This window comes from Hemiscyllium ocellatum, chromosome 1 (assembly GCF_020745735.1).
Source record: "Hemiscyllium ocellatum isolate sHemOce1 chromosome 1, sHemOce1.pat.X.cur, whole genome shotgun sequence".
Lineage (NCBI taxonomy): Eukaryota > Metazoa > Chordata > Chondrichthyes > Orectolobiformes > Hemiscylliidae > Hemiscyllium > Hemiscyllium ocellatum.
This window is the reverse complement of record NC_083401.1, coordinates 17,347,941-17,374,451: the sequence shown is the minus strand read 5'-3', so window position 1 is coordinate 17,374,451 and position 26,511 is coordinate 17,347,941. Positions and strand designations below refer to the sequence as shown.

General features: G+C 42.8%; 1 protein-coding gene across 10 annotated transcripts in view; it reads left to right on the top strand.

Moving 5' to 3' along the window:
- Nucleotides 1–26,511, top strand: part of LOC132824232 (transcription factor COE3-like) — a 516,826-nt gene that overhangs the window by 238,938 nt on the left and 251,377 nt on the right. For all 10 annotated transcript variants that reach the window (XM_060839322.1, XM_060838666.1, XM_060839181.1 and 7 more), the window contains exon 7: nucleotides 5,202–5,283. In XM_060839322.1, the coding sequence (XP_060695305.1) occupies nucleotides 5,202–5,283 (82 nt within the window). The remainder of the gene's footprint in view (nucleotides 1–5,201; nucleotides 5,284–26,511) is intronic.

The window sequence follows — 26,511 nt, the reverse complement described above, 5'->3', positions numbered from 1 at the left end:
CATGTCGATCTTACTTCTCGTGCACTTTCTGCAGCCATAACTTTGTATTCTTCAATAAAAACCGAAAGAACTGCACATGCTGTAAATCAGAAACAAAACCAGAGGTGGCTGGAAAAGCTCAGCAGGTCTGGCAGTTTGTGTGAAGAGAAATCAGAGTTAACGTTTCGGGTCACGTGACCTTTGCTCAGAAGTTCTGAGGAACGGTCACTGGACTTGATACATTAACTCTGATTTCTCTGCATTCACGCTGCCAGACCTGCTGAGCTTTTCCAGCCGCCTCTGGTTTTGTATTCCACACTCTGTGCTGATCCCCTATGAGCTTTGTATGGCATGATCTGTGTGTACTGCATGAAAAACAAAACCTTTCACTCAACCTAGTACACGTGACAATAATCAATCAGATCAAATCACATCAGACCCATTTGCACCTCAGAGCTCTGCAGCCTCTCATCACTGAGATTAAATTCCAAATGATGAGAGAACATTGAGCTCTGAGATGAGGTAAGAAGCAGAAAAATACAATAGTCTGACAATTTGCACATTTTCAAACAAAACAAAAAAACAGGCTGGTATCATATAAACGCCACTTCCTCATTTACATCACTTTCTTTAATTGTTCTCCTCAAATGACGTTTGAATGTTTCTCTGTTAAACATTCCTCCTGCTGACTTCACCCATGCTAGTTCCACATGCATCTACCAAAACTGGGAAATGCTCTGCAGGTCAGAAGGCCGTTTGCAGAGATAAACACACATGACCCTTGCATGGGCAATGTCTGATTAAGGATTTCTTGAAGGAAGAGACACTCGGCCTGAAACGTTAACGCTGCATTCTCTCCACAGATGCTGCTGAGCTTTTCCAGCAATTTCTATTTTTGTCTCTGATGAAGAATCTTTGACCTCAAACATTGGAAACTTGGTTGGTAGAAGAGCGCAGTTCTGCTGAAAACCGACAGCAAGTTCCCTGTGGCAGGATGAAGCTAGATATTACACTGTCAGAACTTTGCAAGCTGCAGATCAAGCTTCCAATGGCATGTTTAAAAGTTCATTCATGGAGCATAGTTGTTGTAGGCCAGACTAGCATTTATTGCCCAGTCCAAATTGCCCAGAGGGCAGGTAAAACTCAACCGTATTGCTGTGGGTCTGGAGTCACAAATAGGCCAGACCAGATACGGATGGCAGATTTCTTTCACTGAATGACGTTAGTGAAACAGATGGGATTTTAGGACAATAGACAGTGCTTACATGGTCATTATGCGACTAGATCTTATACAGCAAATCAAATTTTAATTTCGCTGCCTGTCCTGGTGAAATTCAAGCCCATGTTCCCAGAATGTTAGCCAGGTTTCTGGATTACTAACCCATTGATATTACTACTATGCTACCGTTGCTTACGTTAGCATCTCGTGATATCTTATTTTCTGGCCATCCCACCAGATTTAATAGCTTTCCAGTTATATACAAGCAGGGAATATCTGCCTGAAGATGTATAACTGTGTGTCAGTGTGTTGCTGAGGCCACTGCTGTTTCCTCACAGGGGAATGTGTTGACAGGGCATGATTGAGTTTGGCCATGATCAGTCGAAACGCAATAGGGCAGGCCTGAACAGAAAGAGAGAGGGGGAAGCTGTTTCAGGCAGGATGTGAGGCATGGATGGAAGGAGAAGATGCAATGGGGTGCAGAGGAGGGAATTGTTCTAAGCTTGCGGTGGTCATGTTCTTGCAGGGTTTGGTGAGGGTGTAGCTGTATTAGTTAAAGATGTAAAAGTTGGGGTTGGACCTCTGAAAGCTAGGGTCCTGGAGATTGAGCTGAGTTTACTGTGTTGCTGAATGAACTCCTAAACTGAGAGGGTGGGTTAAAGGTCTACATTCTGTGTCAGGTGTCAAATGGTCTCATTGGGATAGTTACAGATTGTAACAAAACTGGGATACGGATAAAGGCAGGGGTTAGGGTGAGGTTGGAAAGTGTAATGCACTTAGGTTCAGGAGAGAGAGAAATGTGGAGCACGATTGTTATCGGGTATGACATGGCAGCGAACCCACTGCTAATTCACCGAAACACCCAGAAGAGCTTACCTTGCTTCGTAATCTGTTAAAAGTATGAGGGACAGAGAGCTCCCAAATTCTTCTCATTAAAGAAAAAGTATCAATTTATTCTTTAACTCTAAAAATGAACATTAAACAACTATTTACAACTCTAAGCTTCCCTTTTCCTAACTGCTTGTTATCTGCCTCGAGCTCTATAACAATATACTGTTCCCATAACAACCCGTATTAAAATTATATCGACTTAATTTCAAAGCCACATAGCAGCTAACGTCTCCAGTGGCCTTCTTTCTGTTGCGATCTCCCTGGGTCGTCTTCTGTCTTTTACTGCAAAGATGTTTCATATGAAAAGAGTACCTTTGATAGAGAGTGTTTTACTGGCAGTTACTCTGTTGATGGCAGTTGGTCTCTCTGTCAAACTTTCAAAATATCTGCTTCTTAATACTCCTAACGTTGGATCATCTCATTAGTTCGTGATTGGCAAAAACACTAAATTCAAACTCAATTGGGTTTTAGTATCCTGGGCATAAATCTAAACTGATTGGTTAGATTTGAATTGTTGACAAAACAAATCAGATATCTATTTCACAGCCAAATGTGACATATTTTCAATTTTCCAGTACACTCTGAGACTGCTAGCTAGTCATAGGACAGGTGCTTGTAAGCTCTTAGCGCAAAACAGCATTCACTTTCTCTTAAAGGTACCTTCAACTTCAAAACAATTGCAGACAGAACTTAGGGCTGAAGGGTATGGGGAGATAACTGGGAACACACTATTCAGGTTAATGAATAGCAATGATCATAATGAGTAGTGGAGCAGACTTAAAGAGTCAAATGGCCTATTCCTGCTCCTATTTTCTACATAAATGGAGGAAATTCAAGAACATCAGAGAGAAGAGAAGCAGTATAAGTTTTGAGTGAGAGGGGAAATGTTTAAAAGGGATCTAAGGGGCAACTTTTTCATGCAGAGGGTGGTGCGTGTATGGAATGAACTGCCAGAGCAAGTGATGGAGGATGGTACAATTACATCATTTAAACCCTGGACAGGTATATGAATAGAAAGGGTTTAGAGGAATATGGACCAAGTGGTGGCAAATGGGACTAGATTAATTGGTCTGCACGGACGATTGGACCAATGGGTCAATTTCCTGTTGTACATCTCTATGACTCTCTGACTCTAAAAGTATGAGAAAGTGAAGACTGCAGGTGCTGGAGATCAGAGTCGAGAATGTGACGCTGGAAATTCCTGACGAAGAGCTTATGCTCTGAATGTTGATTCTCGTGCTCCTTGGATGCTGCCTGACCGGCTGTGCTTTTCCAGCACCACGCTCTCGACTCTAAAAGTGTGTCAAAGGTGAAAGAGAAAAGCTGTTGGCTGGCATGGGGAGAAGGTGGATTTTGAAATATCAATGAAATCTCCTCTAAACCTTCTCTTCCAAGCTTGCTGTGTAATTCAATCTGTTCATTCTTTGCAACTTCTCTCCCCTCTCTCGTGCCTCTCTCATGCGACAGGATGCTACATTGCTTTCTGTAAGGTGAAATGTTGCTGTTCCCTGCGGGAGAGCCTGGAGGCTGCAGGGAGTGAGGGGTGGGGAGGTGATCAGCCAGGGACTGGAAGGGATAATCAGGAGGGAATTGCCCGATTCAGTCTGGCTAGAGAAAGATCGAGGGCAGCCTTTCCTGTCAGGAGACCGGTCGTGTGGGTAATTAGGACCTTAGTTCTCCTCAAAGTATAAAAATGGCAAAATGGTGGGAAATGGTCAATAGGAAGACCGCTCAGTAAAAGTTTAATTTGCATGCTGCTACGCTTAGTGTGCACCACCCAGCCCCTTGAACCTGCTCCTACAGTCAATAACATCAGATTATAATCTCAGATTCACCTTCCTGTCTACCCTGATAATGCCTTCAACCTATTACTCAAAAAGAAAGTGTCTGCCACTACTTTAAAAATATTCAAGGCCGTTTTCAGGAAGAGAGTTCCAAACACGAGTGAGAAAACATAATTTTATTTCTCTCTCTTTTAATGAGGCAACAATTGATTTTTAAACCATGACCCCTCGTTCTCAATTCTCCAGTAAGAATGAGCCAAACCCCATCAGGATCTTATCTGTCTTTAATTGAGTCACATCCTAGAAGCATAGAATGCCTGCAGTATGGAAGCAAGGCCGTCAGCCCATACCAAAGAGCATCCCCTCCCCCAGACCCATCCCACATATCCCTGTATTTCCTATGGCTACTTAACTAGACTGCACTTCGCTGGATACCATGAGCAATTTAGCATAGCCGAAGAGTGTGGTTCGGAAAAGCACAACAGGTCAGGCAGCATCCGAGGAGCAGGAGAATCGATGTTTCAAGCATAAGCTCTTCATTCCTGATGAAGGGATTATGCTGGAAATGTCGATTCTCCTGCTCCTCGGATGCTACCTGACTGGCTGTGCTTTTCCGAACCACACTCTTCAGCTCTGATCTCCAGCATCTGCAGTCCTCACTTTCTCCCCACAATTTAGCATAGCCAGTCAACCTAACCTGCACACCTTTAGTCTGTGGGAGGAAACCAGAGAACCCGAAGGAAACTCACACAGACATGGGGAGAATGTGCAAACTCTACACAGAGAGTCACCTGAAACAGGAATCAAACCTGGGTCCCTGGTGCTGTGAGGCAGCAGTGCTAACCATTGAGCCACTGTGTGTCTGCTAAGTGCCAGGGGATACAAGATTACTGGATTGTCCAACCTTTGCTCAATAGACAATCTTCATTGCAGTTACTTCAATAAAGAGAAAGTACTATGGATACTGGAAATTTGCAACAGACACAAAGACGCTGGAGAAACTCTGTGGAAAGTTAATGTTTTGAGTCCGATATGACTTCTTCAGAACTTATCCAGCATGCTCTGTGTACATTCCAGATATTAGTCTGTAAGCCTTCTTTGAATCTTCTCCAATATATTTATATCCTGAAGTATCAATTGTATTTGGCTTGGCAATATGTAAAATCTGAATGTGAGCCAAGTCCCTAACACCTAATCTTGACCATCATTTTGTTTTTGCCATCCGAGTTCTGACGAAGAGTCAGCAATTTCTGTTTCTGTTTCAGATTTCCAGCATGTGTGGTTCTTGGTTTTATTCTGCTGACAGTAATTTTCTTTCATTTCTGCAGATTCTTCTTAAAATTCTTCCTCAAGTGCAATCAAAACTGTTTGAAAAATGCTGGGAATCCACGAGACATGCGACGGTTTCAGGTAGACGTTGATTGTTAATTTGTTTTTATTGAGTTGATCTGTGTTTGCTGAGGATTAAAGGTGGAACAGTGAGGTACTGGGAAGAAGGAAACGCCAATTGACCTCACGACCACCCCACAGCATCCCATGGGCAGTCGCTGTTGTAAATTGGCCACCAGTTGATACCCGGTGAACTCTCACACAAACAGAGCTTTTTTCTCATGCTGTTGATTGAGGGATAAATGGCCCCTCAAAATTCAGAGGAGAGGTCCTTTGCTGATGTCTTTCACAGCATCCGGAGGGGGTTTAGCATGTAAAAGGTAGCAACAGCAGCAGTGAAATCTCTGTGAGCACCGCGCTGTGATTTCAGCCTGGGATTGTGTGCATGAGTTTGTGGAGACGGACGTGAATCCATGAGTGAGAGGCTACTGAAGGTGGTTTGGCACGTGCTTCAAGTTGGAGATATTTCATGCACAGAATGAAGGAGGTGATACTAAAGCTCACTGTCTGTAAACCAGGTTGGGAAAAGGCAGTTCAAGAAGAGGGCAACACCTTCTTTGTTTGCCCTTCCTTGACCATTATAGCATGGACCAATTTGGGCCAAAGGGCCTGCTCCATGCTGTCGGACTCGAACTATGGATGAAGAATCTGCCCTCAATCCTGTGATTCTGTCCAGAACCAATAGATAGGATATGCATTGGACAGAAGACTTTAATGCTTGCGTTCAAGAATTGACCTGCATTGGTGAATTTGTTGTCATGAGGAAATGGGGAACCTGTTTATGTTGTACTAAAATAGTGAATTCATGAATTATCATAAAACCTGAGCATTGATAGCTGATTTGGGGGAAGAAGCTGCTCATTCTACACTGAATTGAACCTTTGAACTTGTTTGATGGTATCATCTTCCAAATATCATGATGAGGTTTGTAATGGATTCACTCGCTGCATTAGCAAACAGACAGTTGGTTCTGATATAATGTGATAGTTCCGTTCTTGTGCAATCTCGCTTTATAAGAAAATTGTGTAATAGCCAGGCCATTTTATACAAATGGGGCTGGAATCACATTATGGTCACTACAGATAAAGAAAGTTTGTGTTCTACAAATGATGGTCTAAACTCTTCAATCGCGTTAAAGTCAATTCACGTTGGAGAAGTTATGGCAGAACCAACTGTTGGTAAACACAGGAGAAAACCCCAAAATATGGCAACTCATTGAGCAAATATCACGGTGGTCTACGTATTCCAATATGTTAGTTCAAGCAGGATTCAAAAACCCCATGAGGGGCAGCTATCCAGAATTCGCAGATGCTGGAAGGAGTAAATACCATGCCTACCTGACTGTGCAGTTGTGGGCAGTTCCTGTGCGGCTGATGAAGGGAAACGTGATGTAGCGGTGCCGCTGTTGGCAGTGTTAAAAGTCACTTCATCTGACAAAGGGGCAATGCTCCGAAAGCTTGTGATTTAAAATAAATCTGTTGGACTATAACCTGGTGTCGTGTAACTTTGATGAAGGGAAAAGATGAGGAGACATGTTCTGCAGAATCTGTCGATGATTTGTTTTACCCAATTGTAAGAGTCATTTGATAGCATTTAGTAAGGACGGTGTCAGGGCAAATGTAGTGGGTTAATCCAGGTAGCCATGTCATTGAATGCATCCAGACAGATTCAGTGCCTGAGACTAGCTGGTGGTCATTACAGATTCGTTTTGATTGGCAACAAAGAGTGAAACATTCAAAGTCAAAAAATCACACAACGCCAGGTTATAGTCCAACAGTTTTAATTGGAAGCACTAGCTTTCGGAGCGCCACTCCTTCATCAGGTGGTTGTCCACCAGATGAAGGAGCAGCACTCTGAAAGCCTGTGCTTCCAGTTAAACCTGTTGGACTATAACCTGGTGTTGTGTGATTTTTAAATTTGTCCACCCCAGTCCAACACTGGCATCTCCAAACATGAAAAATTCAATAGAGAGTACAGGAAGGTATGTTAGGAGCAACACAAAATTACCTACTTGTGTGACAAACAAAATCAGCAGCAAGTGATAAAACATAGCTAAGCTATCCATGACTAACAGGTCTAAGCTCTGCAGTCCTAACATGTTCTGTTGTGAGCAGTGGTAGGCAGTTAACCTACCGGAGGAGGAGAGTCCTCAATGAGAGAGGAGCAGCAATCTTCTGTGAGAAGGGATAAGTGGATGATCCATCTCAGTCACTTCGAGAGGTCCCCAGCGTCACAGATGCCAGTCTTCAGCCAATTCGATTCACTTCATGTAATATCAAGCACAGCTTAAAAGCGCTGGATGCTGCACAGGTTATGGGAACTAATAATACTCTGTCATTAGTACTGTATGACTGGCCATGCCCCTAGCCAAGCTGTTCCTGTCCAGCTACAACTATAGCATCCATGTGTAAAATTGCCCACTTAAGTCCTGTATATAAAAAAGCAGGATAAATCCAACCCAGCCAATTACCACCCCATCAGTCTACTCTCGATCATCAGTAAAGTGATGGAAGTTGTCTTCAACAGTACTATTCAATCAGCACCTGCTCAGCAATAACCTGCTCAGTGACGCCTAATTTGGGTTCCACCAGGGCCATTCAGCTTCTGACCTCATTACAACCTTCGTTCAAACACGGACAAATGTGACATCAAGGCTGCAATCAACCATGTGGGATAACAGGGACCCCTAAAAAAACTGGAATCATTGGGAATTGAGGGAATGACTCCCCACTGTTGAAGTCATTTCTGGCACACAGAAAGAGGTTGTGGTTGTTAGAGGTCAGGACATCTCTGCAGAAGTTCCTCAGGGTAGGATCCGAGGCCCAACCATCTTCGGCTTCATCAATGACCTTTCGTCCATCACAAGGTCAGAAGTGGGGATGTCCACTAATGGTTGCACAATATTTGTCACTATTCACAATTTCTCAGATCCTCAATCAGTCTATGTTGCAAGATCTGGACAATAGCCAAACTTGGGCTGACAAGTTTCAAGCAACATTTACACTACCCAATTGCCAGGCAATTACCATGCCAACAAGACAGAATCAATCCATTGGCATTGATGTTTAATTATCGTCACTGCATTCCCACTATCAACTTCCTGGAGATTACTAAAGACCAGAAACTGAACAGGATCAGCCATGTAAATATTGTGTCTACAAGAGCAATTCAGAGATTAGGAGTCGTATAATGAGTAACTCACCTCCTGACTTCCCAGTTCCTGTCCACCACCTACAAAGCATAAGACAACAGATTGATGGAACACTTTCCACTTGCTTTAACGAGTCCAAGAACACTCAAGACTCCTGATATCATTCAGGACATATGTTGATTGACACCCCATCCACCACCTTCAATATTTAATCCCTCCACCACTATTGCTCAGTAGCAGCAGTAGCTACCACTTACAAGATGCACTGAAGTAACTCACCAAGGCTCCTTGGACAAGACCTTCCAAATATGTTACTGTTTTCATCTCAAAGGACAAGCTCAGCAGATACAAGAGAACACCTCCAGGCGCAAGTCCATCTCACTAGGTTAAAAACCTGGAACTCCCTCCACAACAACAATGTAGATATCCTTACACCCCAAGCACTACAGCCGGAATACACCAGGAAGCTTTCTTTTGAAAAGATGAGGACAGTAATTTGATTCCATATGATTCTCTGAATATGTGTGCTGTTCTTTATTGGTGTGAATAGACATTTGTTGGTTAGCTTGGTTGGGTAGATGGCTGGTTTGTGAGCCAGCTGAGGTTACCATTCTCAATGTTTTCCCTCGCCTGAGGTATGAAAAGCCTCAGGTTAAGCCACCACCAGTCGTCTCTCTGGAATGAGAGAGCAGCTTTATGGTCTGGTAGGACTGTGGTAGCTTTAGCTTTCTGACATATGTCAGCTTTTCAGTGACCAAAGGCAAATATCTCAACAAATATCCAGAACTGTGGAGATGATATCAAACAACTTGAAAGTGCTTAAGTAATTAAACATTAAATGGTAAACCTTATAAAGAGGTTACCAAACTTGTTACTGAGATTGAAGAAATGCAATCACAATCCCAGCAGCTTGCATTTGTCATGTTTATGTAATGGATTTAACAGGATAAAATGGTCTAAGGTACTTCACAGCAGCATCATAGTAAAGCAGTTGACCGTGACATGGAGATATTAATGCTGAAGATTAAGAGCTCGTTTCTTTTTCCCCTTCATGATCTGTGAGCATCATTGGCCATTTATTGCCCATCTCTATTTGTCCTTGAGAAGGATTTTGAGCCAGAAACACTGAAGGAATGGTAATGTAGTTCAAATGTCAGCATGTGGCTTGGAGGAGAATGTGCCGATACCATATTTGATGTAACAGCTAGGTTTTAAGGAGCCTTGGTAAGGAGGAAAAAGGTGTAATGAGACAATTCCTTCCCTGAGAAAGGGATTGGGAGGAATTCCAGAGATGAGAGTTCAAAGTGCATCTTGGAAATATATCTAAGGCCTGTCTAATCCATGCTCAGACATGGGAGAAAGGTGGTGACTTTGTGTTAATTGCACTAGGTTAGTGCACTGGATCTCTAAGCTAACAGTCTGGAGGACTGGAGATTGTGCTTTCCCACTGGAGCAGGTAGTGAAATTGGAATTCAATATTCAAAAGAAAAACTGGCCTGTTGTTGATCTTTTTAGTTCACAAGTTGGGAAAGGAAATCTACTCTCCTTACCTAGTCTGGTCTACATGTGGGGGAAGGTAATACTCTACTGGTGTTATCACTGGACTCTTAATCCAGAAACCTAGGTAATGTCCCGGGGGCCTGGGTTTAAATCCCACCATTCTTATGCTCAAAACGTTGGTTCTTCTGCACCATGGATGTTGCCCGATCTGGTATGGTTTTTCCAGCACCACACTCTGGACTCTGATCTCCAGCATCTGCCATCCTCACTTTCTCCAGGTTAAATCTCACCATGGCATTTCGTGGAAATTGAATTCAGTACAAACCTGGAATTAAGAGTCTAATGATAACCATCAATGCATTGCCAATTGTTGGGGGGAAAAAAAACCATCTGATTCACTAATACCCTTGAGGGAAGGAAACTGCTGTCCTTACCTGGTCTGGCCTCCATATGACTCCATACCTACAGCAATGGGGTTGATTCTCAAATGTTCTGGGAAAGAACAGCAAATGCTGTCAGTGATGCTTGCGATGCCGGCATCCTTTGAATGAATAAACCAATAATATTAATGTTTTTCACATGCCGTACCATTCCATTTATTTTTCTCTTATGTTGTTAACTAGATCACCCGAACATATTTCTCTGCTGTTCAGTTCCATGTGGTAGTGAGTTCCAAATGACAGCCACTCGTTAGGCACAGCGTTTTGGCCTCTATTCCCTATAGCGTTTATTAGTAGCTGTCTTCGATTTATGGCCTCTAAGTCTTGTTCTCCCTTTTCTTGATGTTTACCCTGAAAATCACTTTCATAAATTTAATGATTTTGATCATTTTAATTTTATTGGCCCTTTGGCCAGAGTTCTCTTTTCCACTCCAGCGAGGAAATAGGCTCTCAACATGGACCCCGACACGCTCACAAATAATCCTATATTTTCAGTGAGTTCCCTGTAAATGCAAGTGAATAACCACGTTCTTCTCAATCCATCCTGATTGGAGGAGCCTGTCAACCCAGCAAACAATTTAGTGAATCCTTGTTGCATCTCCAGTAATGCAAATGCATTTTGTTCATTCACTTGAAGGGGGTGGGCATCGTTGGCTTGTCAGTGTTTATTGCCCATTCTTAGTTTCCCTTCATGAGCTGACTTCTTGAACTGCTACAACCTGTGTGCTGCAGCTTGACCCACAATGTCCTTTGGAAGGGAATACCAAGACTTTGATCCAGTCACACTGAAGGAATGGCGATATATTTCCAAGTCAGGATGGTGAGTGGTTTGGAAAAGAACTCGCAAGACATGGTGTTCCCATCTATCTGCTGTCCTTATCTTTCTAGGTGGAAGTGTAAGAGGAGAGGAAGGCTTAGTGGTATTATTGCTAGATTATTAATCTGAAGACCCCGATAATGTTCTGGGGATGCAGGGTCGAATCCTGCGAATCTTTATTTAATAAGAACAAAATCTGGAATTAAGTATCAAATGATGACCATGAATCTATTGTCAATTGGCAGAAAAAACCCATCTGGTCCCCTAATGCCCTTTAGGGAAGGAAACTTCCATCCTTACATGGTTTGGCCTACATGTGACTCAAGACCTCTAGCAATGTGGTTGACTCTTAACTGCCCTCTGGGCAATAAATGCTGGCCTAACCAGTGATGCCCTCATCCTGTCAATGAGTAAAGAAGAGTGGTCCTGGGTTTGGAAGGTGCTATCTGAGGATCTTTGGTGAATTTCTGCAGTGCGTCTTGGAGACAGTACACACTGCTGCTACTGAGTATTTTGATGGTGGAGGAAGGGGATGCCTGTGGATGTGGTGCCAATCAAGTGGGCTGCTTTGCCCTAGATGGTGTCAACTTCTTGAATGTTGTTGGAGCTGCCTGCATCCAGGCATCTGGGGAGTATTCCATCACACTCCTGACTTGTGCCTTGACGATGATGGTCAAGCTTTAGGGTGATGGGAGGTGAGTTACTCACTGCAGGACTCCTATCCTCTGACCTTCTCTTGTAGCTATGTGTATTTGTATGGGAATCCAGTTGAGTTTCTGGTCAATGGTGACCCCAGGATGTTGATAGCAGGGGATTCAGTGATTGAAATGGCATTAAATATCAAGAGGGTGGTGGTCAGATTGTCTCTTGTTGTTGATGGTCATTGCCTGGAATTTCTGTGGCATGGATGTTATTTAATAGTGCTTAAGGAAAGGAGTATAAATGTTATGCTCCAAATGAGATCTTGCAAAAATCATATTTTGTTGCAGTGGAACATCCTTACTCTGGTATGAAACCCACTTGATAAGATATCACATACTTCCTTGGCTGTTAGCTGACCCGGTACACTAACTTGAGAAACATAAAAACTAAGAAAGAGAGCTGGTCATTCAGTATAATAGCCCCCTCTGCCATTCAACATGATCATGCCTGATCCTCTATCTCAAAACCATACCCTGGCATATTCCCAATCGAGCCCTCCTTTCTTGGTGCCTCAGTGGTTAGCACTGCTCCTGACAGCGCCAGGGACCCGGGTTCGATTCCCACCTCGGGCAACTGTTTGTGTGGAGTTTGCACATTCTCCCCGTATCTGCATGGGTTTCCTCCCATAATCCAAAGGTATGCAGATTAGATGAATTGGCCATGCTAAATTGCTCATAGTGTTTGGTGCATTAGTCAGGGGTAAATATGGGGAAACAGGTCTGGGTGGGTTACTCAGAGGGTCGGTGTGGACTTGTTGAGCCGAAGAGCCTGTTTCTATCCTGCAGGTAATCTAATCTAATCAATACCTATAAACACCTTTAGCCTATGGGTATCTGTAGATTTCTTTCTTAATTATGTTTAATGGCTTGGCCTCCACAATCTAGTGTAGTAGAGAATTCCACAGGTTCACCAACTTTTGAGTGAAGAAATTCCCCATGAACCCCCGATCGAAATGGCTGATCGTGCATCTGGAGGCTCTTGTTCTGGAGAAGGCTCACTGGACTAGAAACTTTAACTCTGTTTTATCTTCACAGATGTTGGCAGATGAGATATAATCTTGAAGTAAAACAAAGTCTGAAAGAAACAAAGCAGAAATTACTGGAGAAACTCAGCAGGTCTGGCAGCATGTCTGGAGAGAAAGCAGAGTTAATGTTTGTGTTCCAAACGGGTCTTGAACATTAACTCTGATTTATCTCTACAAATGTAGTCAGACCTGCTGGGTTTCATTCACAATATCTGTTTTTGTTGGACCATAATCCTAACATTATAGTCTTATTAAATGCCTTTATATCGTTACAATCTCGGTCAAGAACTTCCACAGGTTCACCAACTTTTGAGTGAAGAAATTCCCCATGAACCCCCGATCGAAATGGCTGATCGTGCATCTGGAGGCTCTTGTTCTGGAGAAGGCTCACTGGACTAGAAACTTTAACTCTGTTTTATCTTCACAGATATTGGCAGATGAGATATAATCTTGAAGTAAAACAAAGTCTGAAAGAAACAAAGCAGAAATTACTGGAGAAACTCAGCAGGTCTGGCAGCATGTCTGGAGAGAAAGCAGAGTTAATGTTTGTGTTCCAAACGGGTCTTGAACATTAACTCTGATTTATCTCTACAAATGTAGTCAGACCTGCTGGGTTTCATTCACAATATCTGTTTTTGTTGGACCATAATCCTAACATTATAGTCTTATTAAATGCCTTTATATCGTTACAATCTCGGTCAAGAACTTTAGAAATAGTTTTGAGCTCCCAGTTATGAACTGAAATAATTCCACTTTGAATTCCAGTTTTAAGCAAGCACCTTTGTTGTACAAGACTTAAAGCTGATACTACACTGTAGTTCATAAATATTTACTCGTCAAAACCAAGAATATGAGCAGCACAGTCCTTATTCTACTTTTATTTCTTCTCAAGAATTTGCTGTACTCTCTAAAATGTTGAGGATTTCTTCACTTCTTTTGTGGAAAAACCAAGGTGTGCCACAGCTCTCAGGAATTCATTTTGATTCTCCTTTTTGTTTCTGTTCTTCTCTGAAGTGTGTGATTTCTTGTGGTGCATCCATGACATCCAACCAGACGAATCCTTGAACACCTCAGAACTGTGAACTCCCAGCTCAAGCTATTAGCCACAATAAATTCTGGATTTGTCACTCCAAATCACAAATTGCACTTAGCTCTTGCTAACGGATCCACTGGCATGCTAGCACTGACTGAACCCATCTTAAGAAATCACTACAATAAGACTAAACCAAAAGAGATCACTGGCTCACCAATTTTCGTAACAATAAGACACACCTAGAAAGTTCCAGTCAGGACTTTAAACTAACATCTCTCAAGCCCAAACTTTCCCATTCTTCAAAAGTTCAAATAAGATGATGCAGTCACTGCAAATCTGAGGGAAAAAAAGAGAAAATGGTGGAGAAACTCTGCTCGTCAGGCAGTAACTGTGGACAGAGAAACAGAATTAACGCTTGGAGTCATGGTTTTTCTCTAAGACTACATCTCTTGTGTAAGCCATGAGTGTATTATAAAGGATGGATCGTAATCTTGTTTACAGGAACGTACAAAATGTTTACATGTCAAGAGTTGAATTGGTGCTTTAAGAGGTGTGTTTAGTCCTGGTTTCTTTTAGAGAGAGACTGGGGGACAGGTGCTGAGCAGTCTGTAGGAAGATAAACAACTGGTGAAGCCTTTGATTTTTAAAAACGTTGGAACAATAGAAGCAGCCTGAATGGGTGTGGTCATGTTCCCACACACAGAACCAGGATTTTACTAGCTTGCATAAGGCTGCCACATCTCTCTTTGCTACAGCTGAAAGTTGGAGTTCTCTGTCTCTCAGAATTGTCTTTTGATGTTCTTTCCTCCTGGGTTGGAGAACTGCATGTGAGACAATCTGTTTTCCAAATTTGCCTTTTGCAAGGGGTGTGTTTATGAGGTGTTGCTATATTGGAACCATTCGTTAGTTATAGTTACATTATCTATTTTTTAAGCATTCCAACTCGGTTACAGCTGGGCCAATTCATTTCTTTATTCTTTCTTTTGTTATATTTGATCAACAGTGTATGAATAAATTGTGTTTTGTATAATATCATGTAGTTTCACCAATTGAATTGCACCTGGAACACAGCACTTTTCATTTACCCTTAATATAAGAAAAAGGTAGGCTCCAGGCTACCTTCATAATATATAGTTTGAGGGGATCTGGTCTAGTCCATAACATTTCAAAGCGCCATCCAGTTTAGCCCTACTTCCTAGTTTTTGACCATACAGCTGTATTTGTTTCCTCTACAAGTATTCTCCGAATACATTTTGAAAGTAGTGCTGAGTTTATTTCTACTGCAGCATGAGAGAAAAAGCATTCTGCTTCCAAACCACGCATTAACCGTAGCAGTCCCACTGACCTTCCCTTGAAACTTCTAGTTCTCACATTTCTGTGCTTGTAAGGATGATTAACTTTTGAGAAATTAAGCAGAGAAATTCGACTCATCTTGAAAAAGGAACTTGGAGATGTTTCGGAGCTAAACTCAGAAGTGTGGTTGTTACTTGTTTAAAGCAGGCAGTGAGCGTGACATTTGGTAGGTGGCTGATTAATCAACTCATCAGATTAGTTGACAATGCCACTCTTGCTGTAATAATTCCAGTTTTGGCGAAGAAGGGATTAGAATTGGAGTTACAAGAAATAACTCGGGGCAATGGGCTGGATTTGGCAATGGGAATAGCTGATCATTGTCTCTTTACAAAAGTAGAATCACTGAGTCATGGAGATGTACAGCACGGAAACAGACCGTTCAGTCCAACCCGTCCATGCCGACCAGATATCCCAATCTAATCTAGTCACACCTGCCAGCACCCAGCCCATATCCCTCCAAACCCTTCCTATTCATGTACCCATCCAAATGCCTCTTAAATGTTGCAATTGTACGAGCCTCCACCACTTCATCTGGCAGCTCATTCACACCTACCACCCTCTGCGTGAAAAGGTTGCCCCTTAAGTCTCTCTTATATCTTTCTCCTCTCACCGTAAACCTATGCCCTCCAGTTCTGGACTCCCCAACCCCAGGGAAAGGACTTTGTCCATTTATCCTATCCATGCCCCTCATAATTTTGTAAACCTCTATAAAGTCCAGGGAAAACAGCCCCAGCCTGTTCAGCCTCTCCCTATGACTCAGATCCTCCAACCCTGGCAACATCCTTGTAAATCTTTTCTGAATCCTTTCAAGTTTCACAACATCTTTCCGAGACCTGAATTGCACACAATGTTCCAACAATGGCCTAACCAATATCCTGTACAGCCGCAACATGACCTCCCAACTCCTGTACTCAATACTCTGACCAATAACAGAAAGCATACCAAACACCTTCTTCACTTTCCTATTTACCTGCTACTCCACTTTCAAGGGGCTATGAACCTGCACTCCAAGATCTCTTTGTTCAGCAACACTCCCTAGGACCTTGCCATGAAGTGTATAAGTTTTTTTGTAGAGGAGGATCTCTATACAAAAGGCAAATTTGCAAAAGTGAATCATTCCCGATGAAGGGTCAAGCCCAAAACATTGAATTTCCTGCTGCTCGGATGCTGCCTGACCTGCTGTGCTTTTCCAGCGCCACACTCTATCGACTGACTTCTCAAGCATCTACAAGTCCTCACTATTTCCTAAAAGGGGATCACTGCCTCTTTACAGCTATGAATCACGCATTATAAAGAAGGATCACTGACTCTCAAACATAGATCAATGAGTTTAAAAAAGTGGATTGCTACTGCTGAATGAGAATCATTGTATAAATGTGAATCCATGACTCTTTGCAAATGAGAATCATTGATTCTTCACAATGCTTGCTCCTGATTATTTGTAACAGTGGATCATAGAATCTTTATACAGGGTCGCTGTCTGCAGCGGATCAGTGAAATCACAATGGGAAATGACAGATTCCATCCTCTGAGCCTTGACTTCAGTAAATACTGACTGTTTATAAAGCAATACCATTGCCCAAATACACGTGAACCTGTTATGTTAACAACATTCTGTCTTATCCATTGGCAGAGCAGCCTCAATGGATCAGATGGCCCACTCCTGTTCTTACAAGAAGGGATCATTAACTTGACAGAAATGGATTACAGGCTCTCAATAAAATGTCACTGTTGAATGCTTATAACCATGGTTCCCTGACTCCACCACTAATTGATTTGATTTATAGTCATAGAATCATACAGCACAGAAACTGACCCTTTGGTTCAACTAGTCTATGCCAAGCAGACATCCCGATCTGATCTAGTCCCATTTGCCAGCATTTGGTCCATATCCCTCCAAACCCTTCCTATTCATATACTCATCCAGATGCCTTTTAAATGTTGCAGTTGTACCAGCCTCCACCACTTCTTCTGGCAGCTCATTCCATACACGCACAATACCCTCTGCGTGAAACTGTTACCCCTTTGTTCCCTTTTATATCTTTCCTTTCTCACCCTAAACATTTGATTTATTGTTGCCACATGTACCAAGATATGGTGAAAAGTATTGTTTTGCATGCTATTTAGACCAGTCATACCTTACCTAAGTAAATCACGGTAATAGAACAGAATACAGAATATGTTACAGCTACAGAGAAGATGTGGAGAAAGATCAATAGTAATAATAGATTAAATCAGATTGTCATGGACTATCTGAGTACAAGAGTACAGTGAAACATGTACAGAATCACCATTCTATTAGATTATAATAGTTAGAATTTTAAAAAAAGAGCTGAAATTAAAGAAGCAGAAACAAAAGGAAAAGAAAAAAATGTCCAGATCACCCTTACCACCATTATTGTGAGCCTTGAGCTGGGCTCACTGGATCCATCAACCCATCACTTGCCACTCGCCCAACTCACTCAATAGCATGCATCTTGGAAACAATTGGAGTGTTTGAGTCCACAACCCTCCTGAACAAATATATGAGAGGTCCATTCATAAGTCTGATAACGGCGAAGAAAAAGCAGCTCTCAAATCTGTCGGTCTGCATTTTCAAACTATCGTGTCTTCTGCCCGACAGAGGAGGGTGGAAGAGAGTGGAACTGGAGTGGGAGAGGCCTTTGGTTATATTGGTTGCTTTCCTGAGGGAAGTGTAGAGGGCATCGAAGGGATTCTCACTGTGAGGCCTAGTAAAATGTTTCACCATATCTCGCCAAACATGCCTCATTAAACTCCTATCCTGCCTTGAAAGCATCACTCAAGTCCAATACTAGCTGCATTTAACTAAGTACTGTACTCAGAGGTCATCATGCAGTGGGTAACTGCTGAAAGACTGGCATCCACTCTGCCTGCACCTCTTTGAGAGACCACTGTGCACCTAGACAAACCTTGGTAATCCCTTAGGTAAAAACAGGGACTGCAGATGCTGGAAACCAGAGTCTAGATTAGAGTGGTGCTGGAAAAGCACAGCAGGTCAGGCAGCATCCGAGGAGCAGGAAAATCGACATTTCGGGCAGAAGTCCTTCATTAGGAATAGAGGCAGGGTGCCTGCAGAGTGGAGAGAATCCCTTGTTGTCCCTCACAGCGGGCACAAGGCCTGCACTGCTCAGATTACAGCGCAAGAATGGCTGAGTCTCACACATACAACCACATTCTCTTATCTCAGTCGCTGTGGAACCATCACTCACACCACGCAGCTTACTCGTCCTTGAGAACATCACATCAAAGTGCCCTCTTCGAGTCTCCAGTGCTCTTTCCTCAGTGCCCAGTGTCCTCCTGAATTGTCTAGTAGGCGAATACAACCCCCCTCATCTGGTCCCAGGAGGAGCAATTCCACACCAGAACATCTCAGATGGCCTCCTTCTTCAAGGGCTTCAATTTTCCCTTCCACATGGTCAACAATGTCCTCCAGCTCATCTCCTCCTGCCCTTGAACCCCACCTCTCCATTCTCAGCAAGGATAGAATCCCCCTGGTCCTTACCTTCCACCCCACCAATCTCTGGATTCAATGCATCATCATCCTCCACCATTTTCAATACCTACAGTCAGATATATTTCTCTCTCTACCCCTTTCAGCATTCTGCAGAGACCAATCCCTCTGCGATTCCCTCGTTAGGTCCATGCCCACTCCCACCAACCCACCATCCACTCCTAGCACTTTCCCTTGCCACCTCAAGAGGTGTAAAACCTGCACCCACATCCATTCACCTCCATTCAAGGCCCCAAAGTATCCTTCCACAACTGGCAGATATTTACCTGCACATCCAAACATCTCAACTACTGTGTCCATTGCTCTTGATGTAGCCTCCTCTACATTGGGGAGATGTGATGTCAACTTGAGGAATGTTTCGGAGAGCACCTCCAGGACACGCATCCCTAAAACTCCCACTGCCATGTGGCCGACCACTTCAACTCCCCACCCACTCTGCCAAGGACATGCAGGTCCTGGACCTCCTCTGCCACCAATTCCTAGCCACACGATGCCTGGAGGAAGAATGCCTCATCTTCCACCTTGGGACCCTCCAACCACATGGAATCAATATTGATTTACCCAGTTTCCTCATTCCTCCTTCCCCCACCTTATCCCAGATCCAACTCTCCAACTTGGCACCAGCCCTCTTGAACTGTCCTACCTGGTCATCTTCCTTCCCACCTATCCGCTCCACCCTCTGCTCTGACGTATCACCATCACCCTCCCCACTTACATCTGCTTATTGCATTTCCAGCTTTCTTCCCCCAAGCCCTACATTCTTCAATTTATCTCTCAGGTCCCTTCTCCTCCCACATCCACATTCCTGATAAAGGGCTTACGCTCAAAATGTCGACTCTCCTGCTTCTTGGGTGATGTTTGAACTGCTGTGCTTTTGCAGCACCACACTTTTTGACTCTGATCTCCAGCATCTGCAGTCCTCACTTTCTCCTAGTGGGGGAACAGAGAGGCAAGTGTTTGGACAAACCTAGACCTGAGCTTTTATCAGTAGCCAGCAAAAAGGAACACCCAGAGAAATGATGCAGGCTGCAGTTCACATGCACAGTACAGACTAAATGCTGGAGACTTGACTTTGAAGGTCTCTGATGATACTCTGCACCTAGCTCACATTTCCTCCAGCCAAGTGACAATCTGATCCAATCAAGGAGCTCTGGCTGACAGATATAAGCAGGAGTGTCAAAGATTCTGTTCACTCTGAGAGCTGGCTCTGAGAAAGCTGGATCAATAGGCAAAAGTGAGGACTGCAGATGCTGGAGATTAGAGGCGAGAGTGTGGTGCTGGAAAAGCACAGCAGGTCAGGCTGCATCCGAGGAGCAGGAGAGTCGATGTTTTGGGCAAAAGCCCTTCATCAGGAAAAGGACTGTGTGTGCAAATAAAGGGTTAGTTGGTGATGAGATACTGGCCTCTGTGGAGTTATTTCAGTGGAGATGAGAATGGGATTCTATGTCAGTTCACAGCAAAACAGTTCCACACCAGAACATCTCAGATGGCCTCCTTCTTCAAGGACTTCAATTTCCCTTCCACATTGTCAACAATGTCCTCCAGCTGGATAAATACCTAATCTCTCATAGTAGAGAATGGCATATTATTCTCTGAAGAGTCAATGTCCCAAGCAAAGGTCGCGCCAGATGTTAAATGAACCCCAGCAGGATCATCCAGGGGTTCCAAAATAAAAATATTGGTGAGAAGTCATAACTGGTGTCCAAGATTGGAGTCAGACATAGCTGAATGGTGGGGCAGTGCCCAGAGTGCCAAACAGGACAAACATTACCCCAGCAGCTCCCTCACATTTGTGGGAATAGCTGGGTAAACCCTGGACTCGGTTACACGTCAACGATGCCAGTCCTTTTATGGGCTCAATGTTCTTAGTCATTGTTAAAAGTCACAACAGGTCCAACAGGTTTATTTGGAAACACTAGCTTTTGGAGCGCTGCTCCTTCATCAGGTAGTGAGGATCATGGGGCACAGAATTTATAGTAAAAGATCAAGGTGTCACACATATCAACATAGACATGCATCAATTGTATGACACTTTGATATTTTGCTACAAATTCTGTGTCCTATGATCCTGCCCTAATAGTTACCCGATGAAGGAGCAGCTCTGAAAGCTTCCAAATAAACTATTGGACTATAACCTGGTGTTGTGTGATTTTTAACTTTGTCCAATGCCAGTTCAACACTATTACCTCCACATTTTAGTCATTGTGGATACCCACTCAAAGTGGCATTGAATTCATTCGTCAAAAACTGACATTAGAAAAACTGCTTTTGCAATATGCAGACTCCCAGAAGTGTTGGTCACAGATAACAGGCCATCGTTCACCAACAGGCATTTCCTAAAGTGGAATGGTATTTGTTATATAACAATAGTTCCATACTATCCATCATCCAATGGTCTGGCAGAAAGAGCAGTCCAAACTTTGAAGATAGGCTTAGAAAAACAGCCTACAGTCTCTCTAGATACCAAACTCTCCCAGATCCTGTTGAGTATAGGACCACACTTCATGCAACTACAGTGATAGCTCCAGCAGATTGGTAATGGAGGGACATATAAAAGTCACCTAAGGGGCAACATTTTCATGCAGGGGGTGGAATGAGCTGCTAGAAGTAGTGCTGGAGGCTGGTACAACATTCAAAAGGCATCTCGATAAGTACATAAATAGGAAGGGTTTAGAGGGATATTGGCCAAATGCTGGCAAATGGGACTAGATTAATTTAGGATATCAGGTCGACATGGATGAGTTAGACTAAAGGGTCTATTTCCATGCTGTTCATCTCTATGAGAGAGGCATGGGATTGAGGGTGATTTAGTGGGTTGGATCAGAAATTGGCTAGCTGAAAGAAGTCAGAGGTTGGTGGTTGATGGGAAATGTTCATCCTGGAGTTCAGTTACTAATGGTGTACCACAAGGATCTGTTTTGGGTCCATTGCTATGAGGGAATAGAAGATGTGTTAGTAAGATTGTGGATGCCACTAAGGCCAGTAGAATTATGGAGAGTGATGAAGGATGTTGTAGGCTACAGAGGGACATAGATAAGCTGCTGAGCTGGGCTGAGAGGTGGAAAATGGAGTTTAATGTGGAAAAATGTGAGGTGATGCATTTTGGAAGATGTAACAGGAACGCAGAGTACTAGGCTAATGGTAAGATTTTTGGTAGTGGAGATGAGCAGAGAGATCTTGGTGTCCAGGTACGTAGATCCTTGAAAGTTGCCACCCAGATTAAAAGGGTTTATAAGAAGGGATATGGTGTGTTCACTTTTATTGGTCGAGGGATTGAGTTTTGGAACCATGAGGTCATGCTACAGTTGTACAAAACTCTGGTGCGGCCACATTTGGGGTATTGCATATAGTTCTGGTTACTGCATTAAAGGAAAGATGTGGAAGCTTTGGAAAGGGTTAAGAGGAGATTTAAGACCATAAGACCATAAGACATAGGAGTGGAAGTAAGGCCATTCGGCCCATCGAGTCCACTCCGCCATTCAATCATGGCTGATTGGCATTTCAACTCCACTTACCAGCGTTCTCCCCGTAGCCCTTAATTCCTCGGGACAACAAGAATCTATCAATCTCGGCCTTGAAGACATTTAGCGTCCCGGCCTCCACTGCACTCCGTGGCAATGAATTCCACAGGCCCACCACCCTCTAGCTGAAGAAATGTCTCCACATTTCTGTTCTGAAATTTACTAGGATGTTGCCTGTTATGGAGGGAAGGTCTTATGAGGAAAGGCTGAGAGACTTGAAGCTGTTTTCGTTAGAGAGAAAAAGGTTGAGAGGTGACTTAACTGAAACATATAAGATAATCAGAGGATTAGCAAGGTGGACATTGAGAGCCTTTTTCCTAGGATGATGATGGCTAGCACAAGGAGACACAGCTTGAAATTGAGGGATGATAGATACAGGATAGATGTCAGAAGTAGTTTCTTTACTCAGAGAGTAGTAGGGGCGTGGAATGCACTGCCTGCAACAGTAATTGACTCGCCAATTTTAAGGGCATTTGAATGGTCATTGGACAGGCATATGGACGAGAATGGATTTGTGTGGGTTAGATGGGCTTCAGATTGGCTTCACAGGTCAGTACAACATCGAGGGCTGAAGGGCCTGTACTGCGCTGTAATGTTCTATGTTCTATATTCTATGACTTAGTGAATGTGCAGTGTGCTGGCATGCTGATGTTATATCTATAATGTGCTGTCCTGTTGCTGTTAACATACTTTGTAATAGATTGTAAAGCTTAGCTTGAATTTTAAAGATGGATGTGTTTAACATGTATTGGCTGTGCAGTGTGGGGGTAAGTAAAAACATGTGTTGTGCTGGGGTGTTAATGTCACTGGTATTGTAATGTGATGTTGATTTTTAACATGCATTTATCATGTATTGAGGTTAGCATTTATTGTACTGGAGTGTTAACAGTGTTATACTGATATTTTGTAGTGTTGTGGTAAAGTTTACAAGTATTGTGTGATTTTGCTTGTTAACATATAAGGTAGTGAAATATTGATATTAATGAGTATTGTCCTAGACTATTGTGCTTAACATATATTGTATTATAGTGTTGAGGTTCACATATATTCTATTAAATTATTGAAATTAAAATGGAGTGTTAAATTTTAACAACCAGTGTTTTGTGCTGGAGTTTTATTTGTTGCGTGAATTGTTCTGGTGTTTATTTTATAGAGTCATAAAGTCATGCAGCACAGGAATAGACCCTTCAGCCCAACTTGTTCATGATGTCCAGGTTTCCTGAACTAAACTTGCCCCATTTGCCTGCATTTGGCCCATTACCCTCTAAACCTTTCCTAACCGTGTACCTGTCCAACTGTATTTTAAATGTTGTAATTGTACTTGCCTCCACCACTTCCCACTTCACATTCAATATGTGTGTGAAAAGGTTGCCCCTCAGGTCCCTTTTAAATCTTTCCCCTCTCACCTTAAACTCATGTACTCTAGTTTTGGACTCCCCTACCCTGGGGAAAAGACTTTGGTTATTCACCTCTACCTATGTAATGGAGTTTCCAATTAACATCAATGAACCAGAGTACTGAGGAGAATATCATTGGCCAGGAACATTACGATTTATTTGTATTGCATTGATGTTAATGTGTTGTGCTGGGTGGTGATTTGAGTTTTTCATGCATTGTGCTGGATTCTTGAACTTATCATTCATTATATTGGAGTCTTGACGTTAATATGTATTGTACAGGACTCTTGAACTTTACATTTATTATGCTGATATGCGGATTCTATAATGTATTGTACTTGATTTTTGATTTTGTCATATAATGTACTTGGGTGTTCAGACCACGATATATTGTACTGGAGCACTGAGTGTGAACATGCGCTGTGCTGATGTGTTTCCAAATTGTATTCAGATTGTTGTGTTTAATGTGTATTGTAGTGGTGTGCTGAAGTCAATAGGCATTGTACTGGTATTCCCTTTAACATCATGGCTTCCCAACAGTGCAGAAGAAGGCCATTTGGCCCATTGAGTCTGCACCAACACTCTGAAGAGCATTCCACCCAGACCCACCCACCCTATGCCCATAAACCCTGCCCATTTTATTCTTATAATGGCAAATCCACCTAACCTACACACCCCTGGACACTACGGGATACTTTAGCACAGCCAATTCACATAACCGGTGCTTTTTTGCACTGTGGGAGGAAACCTACGCAGACATGGGAAGAATGTGCAAACTCCACATCAATGTACAAGAGGACTGAGCAGAACATTATGATCGTGAAATGTTCAAAATAATGTGTATTCCACTGATGTCCATGATGTGGAGGTGCCGATGTTGGATGTGTTTAACATGCATTGTATTGAAGTGTTGAAATTAGTATAGAATGGAATATTGAGAATAATAGTTATTGTGCTGATGTGTTGATGTTAACATATTGTGCTAGAGTTTGGAGGATGACGTATTGTATGGTGATGTTCAGTTTAAGATGTATTGCAACTGGATATTTGAGGTTAACATGGATCATGCTATAGTTTTGAGGTTAACCTGTTTCTTTTTAGTGTGTTGAGTTTAACACGTGTTGTGCAGGAGTGTTGAGTTTAACATGTTACATAATGATATGTTGAGGTTTAACTGTATGGTACAAGTGATGACTTTGATATGTATTGCACTGAAGTGTTGAGGTTAGCATGGATCATATTGGTGTTTAGGATTAACATGTAATGACTGGGATGTTGAGGTTAACATGTACTATACTGATGTGCTGAGGTTCAGTGTGTTGCACGGAAGTGTAGAGTTTGACATCAGAGGTGTATGTATTGTGCTGGAGTGTTGTGGTTTATGTGAGTGCTAGTGGACAGTTGAGTTTAACATAAATTATATTAGTGTGTTCAGATTCTCAAGGATTTTGTTGAAATATCGAGTGTAATATTATTATACTAGTGCATTGAATTTAATCATAGAACATAGAACATAGCCCTTCAGCCCACCATTTCTGTGCTGACAATGATGAAATTCTAACCTAATCCCTTCCTGTATAGCTTGTATCCCTCTATTCTTTGCCAGTTCCTGTGTCTATCTAAATGCCTGTTAAGTGTTGCTATTATGTCTTCTTCTACCACTACCCCTGAGACCGAGTCACAGGCAGCTACAACCCTCTGTGTAAAAAACTTGCTTCACCCATCACATTTAAACTATCCCCCTCTCACCTATGCTCCCTGGTATTTGACATTTCCACCTCTGGGAAACAGACTCCATATCCATACCTTTCTTAATTTTATATACTTCTATCAGATCGCCCCTCAGCCTCTGGCACACGAGCAAAAACAATCCAAGTTTTTCCAACCTCTCCCTATAGCTAGTACAGTCCAATACGGACAACATCCTTCTAAATAAAACTGCAGATGCTGGAAATCTGAAACAAAAACAGAAATTGCTGGAGAAACTCAGCTGACCTGGCAGCGTCTGTGGGAAGAAAGCAGAGTTAACATTTCAAGTCCGATGATTATAAAGGTGTCAACTGATTTGAAACGTTAACTCAACATCTTGGTAAACCTTTCTCCAAAGCCTCTACATCCTTCCAGTAGTGTAGTAACCCGAACTGCACACAGTACCCTAAATGTGGCCTGACCAACATCTTACACTGCTGCAACATGACTTGGCAAATTTCATATTCAGCATCTTGAATGATGGAGATGGTCAAAACGTGTGGTGCTGGAAAAGTACAGCAGGATAGGCAGCCTCCGAGGAGCAGGAAAGTCAATGTTTCAGGCATATGCCCTTCATCAGGAATGTGGGGGTGGGAAAGGTTGGAAGAATGGGGCTGAGAGGTAAATAGGAGGGGAGTGAGGCTGGGGGGAAGGTAGTTTGGAAGCCTATAGGTAGATGCAGGTGAGAGTTGATTGTCATCAGAGTGGAGGATGGAGTGGATAAGTGGGAAGGAAGAAGGACAGGTAGGACAGTTCAAGAGGGATTACCAAGTTGGTGGGTTGGATCTGGATAAAGTGGGGAGGGGAGATGAGGAAACTAGTGAATCAACATTGATGCTGTGTGGTTGGAGGGTCCCAAGGTGGAAGATGAGGTGTTCTTCCTCCAGGTGTCACGTGGTCAGGCTTTAGAAGTAGAGGAGGTCCAAGACCTGTATGTCCTTGGCAGAGTGGGGGAGGAGGAGGGGGGGGTGTGTGGTGGCAAACATGCTGTACACCTTCTTTACCATCTTATCCACTTGTGTTGCTACTT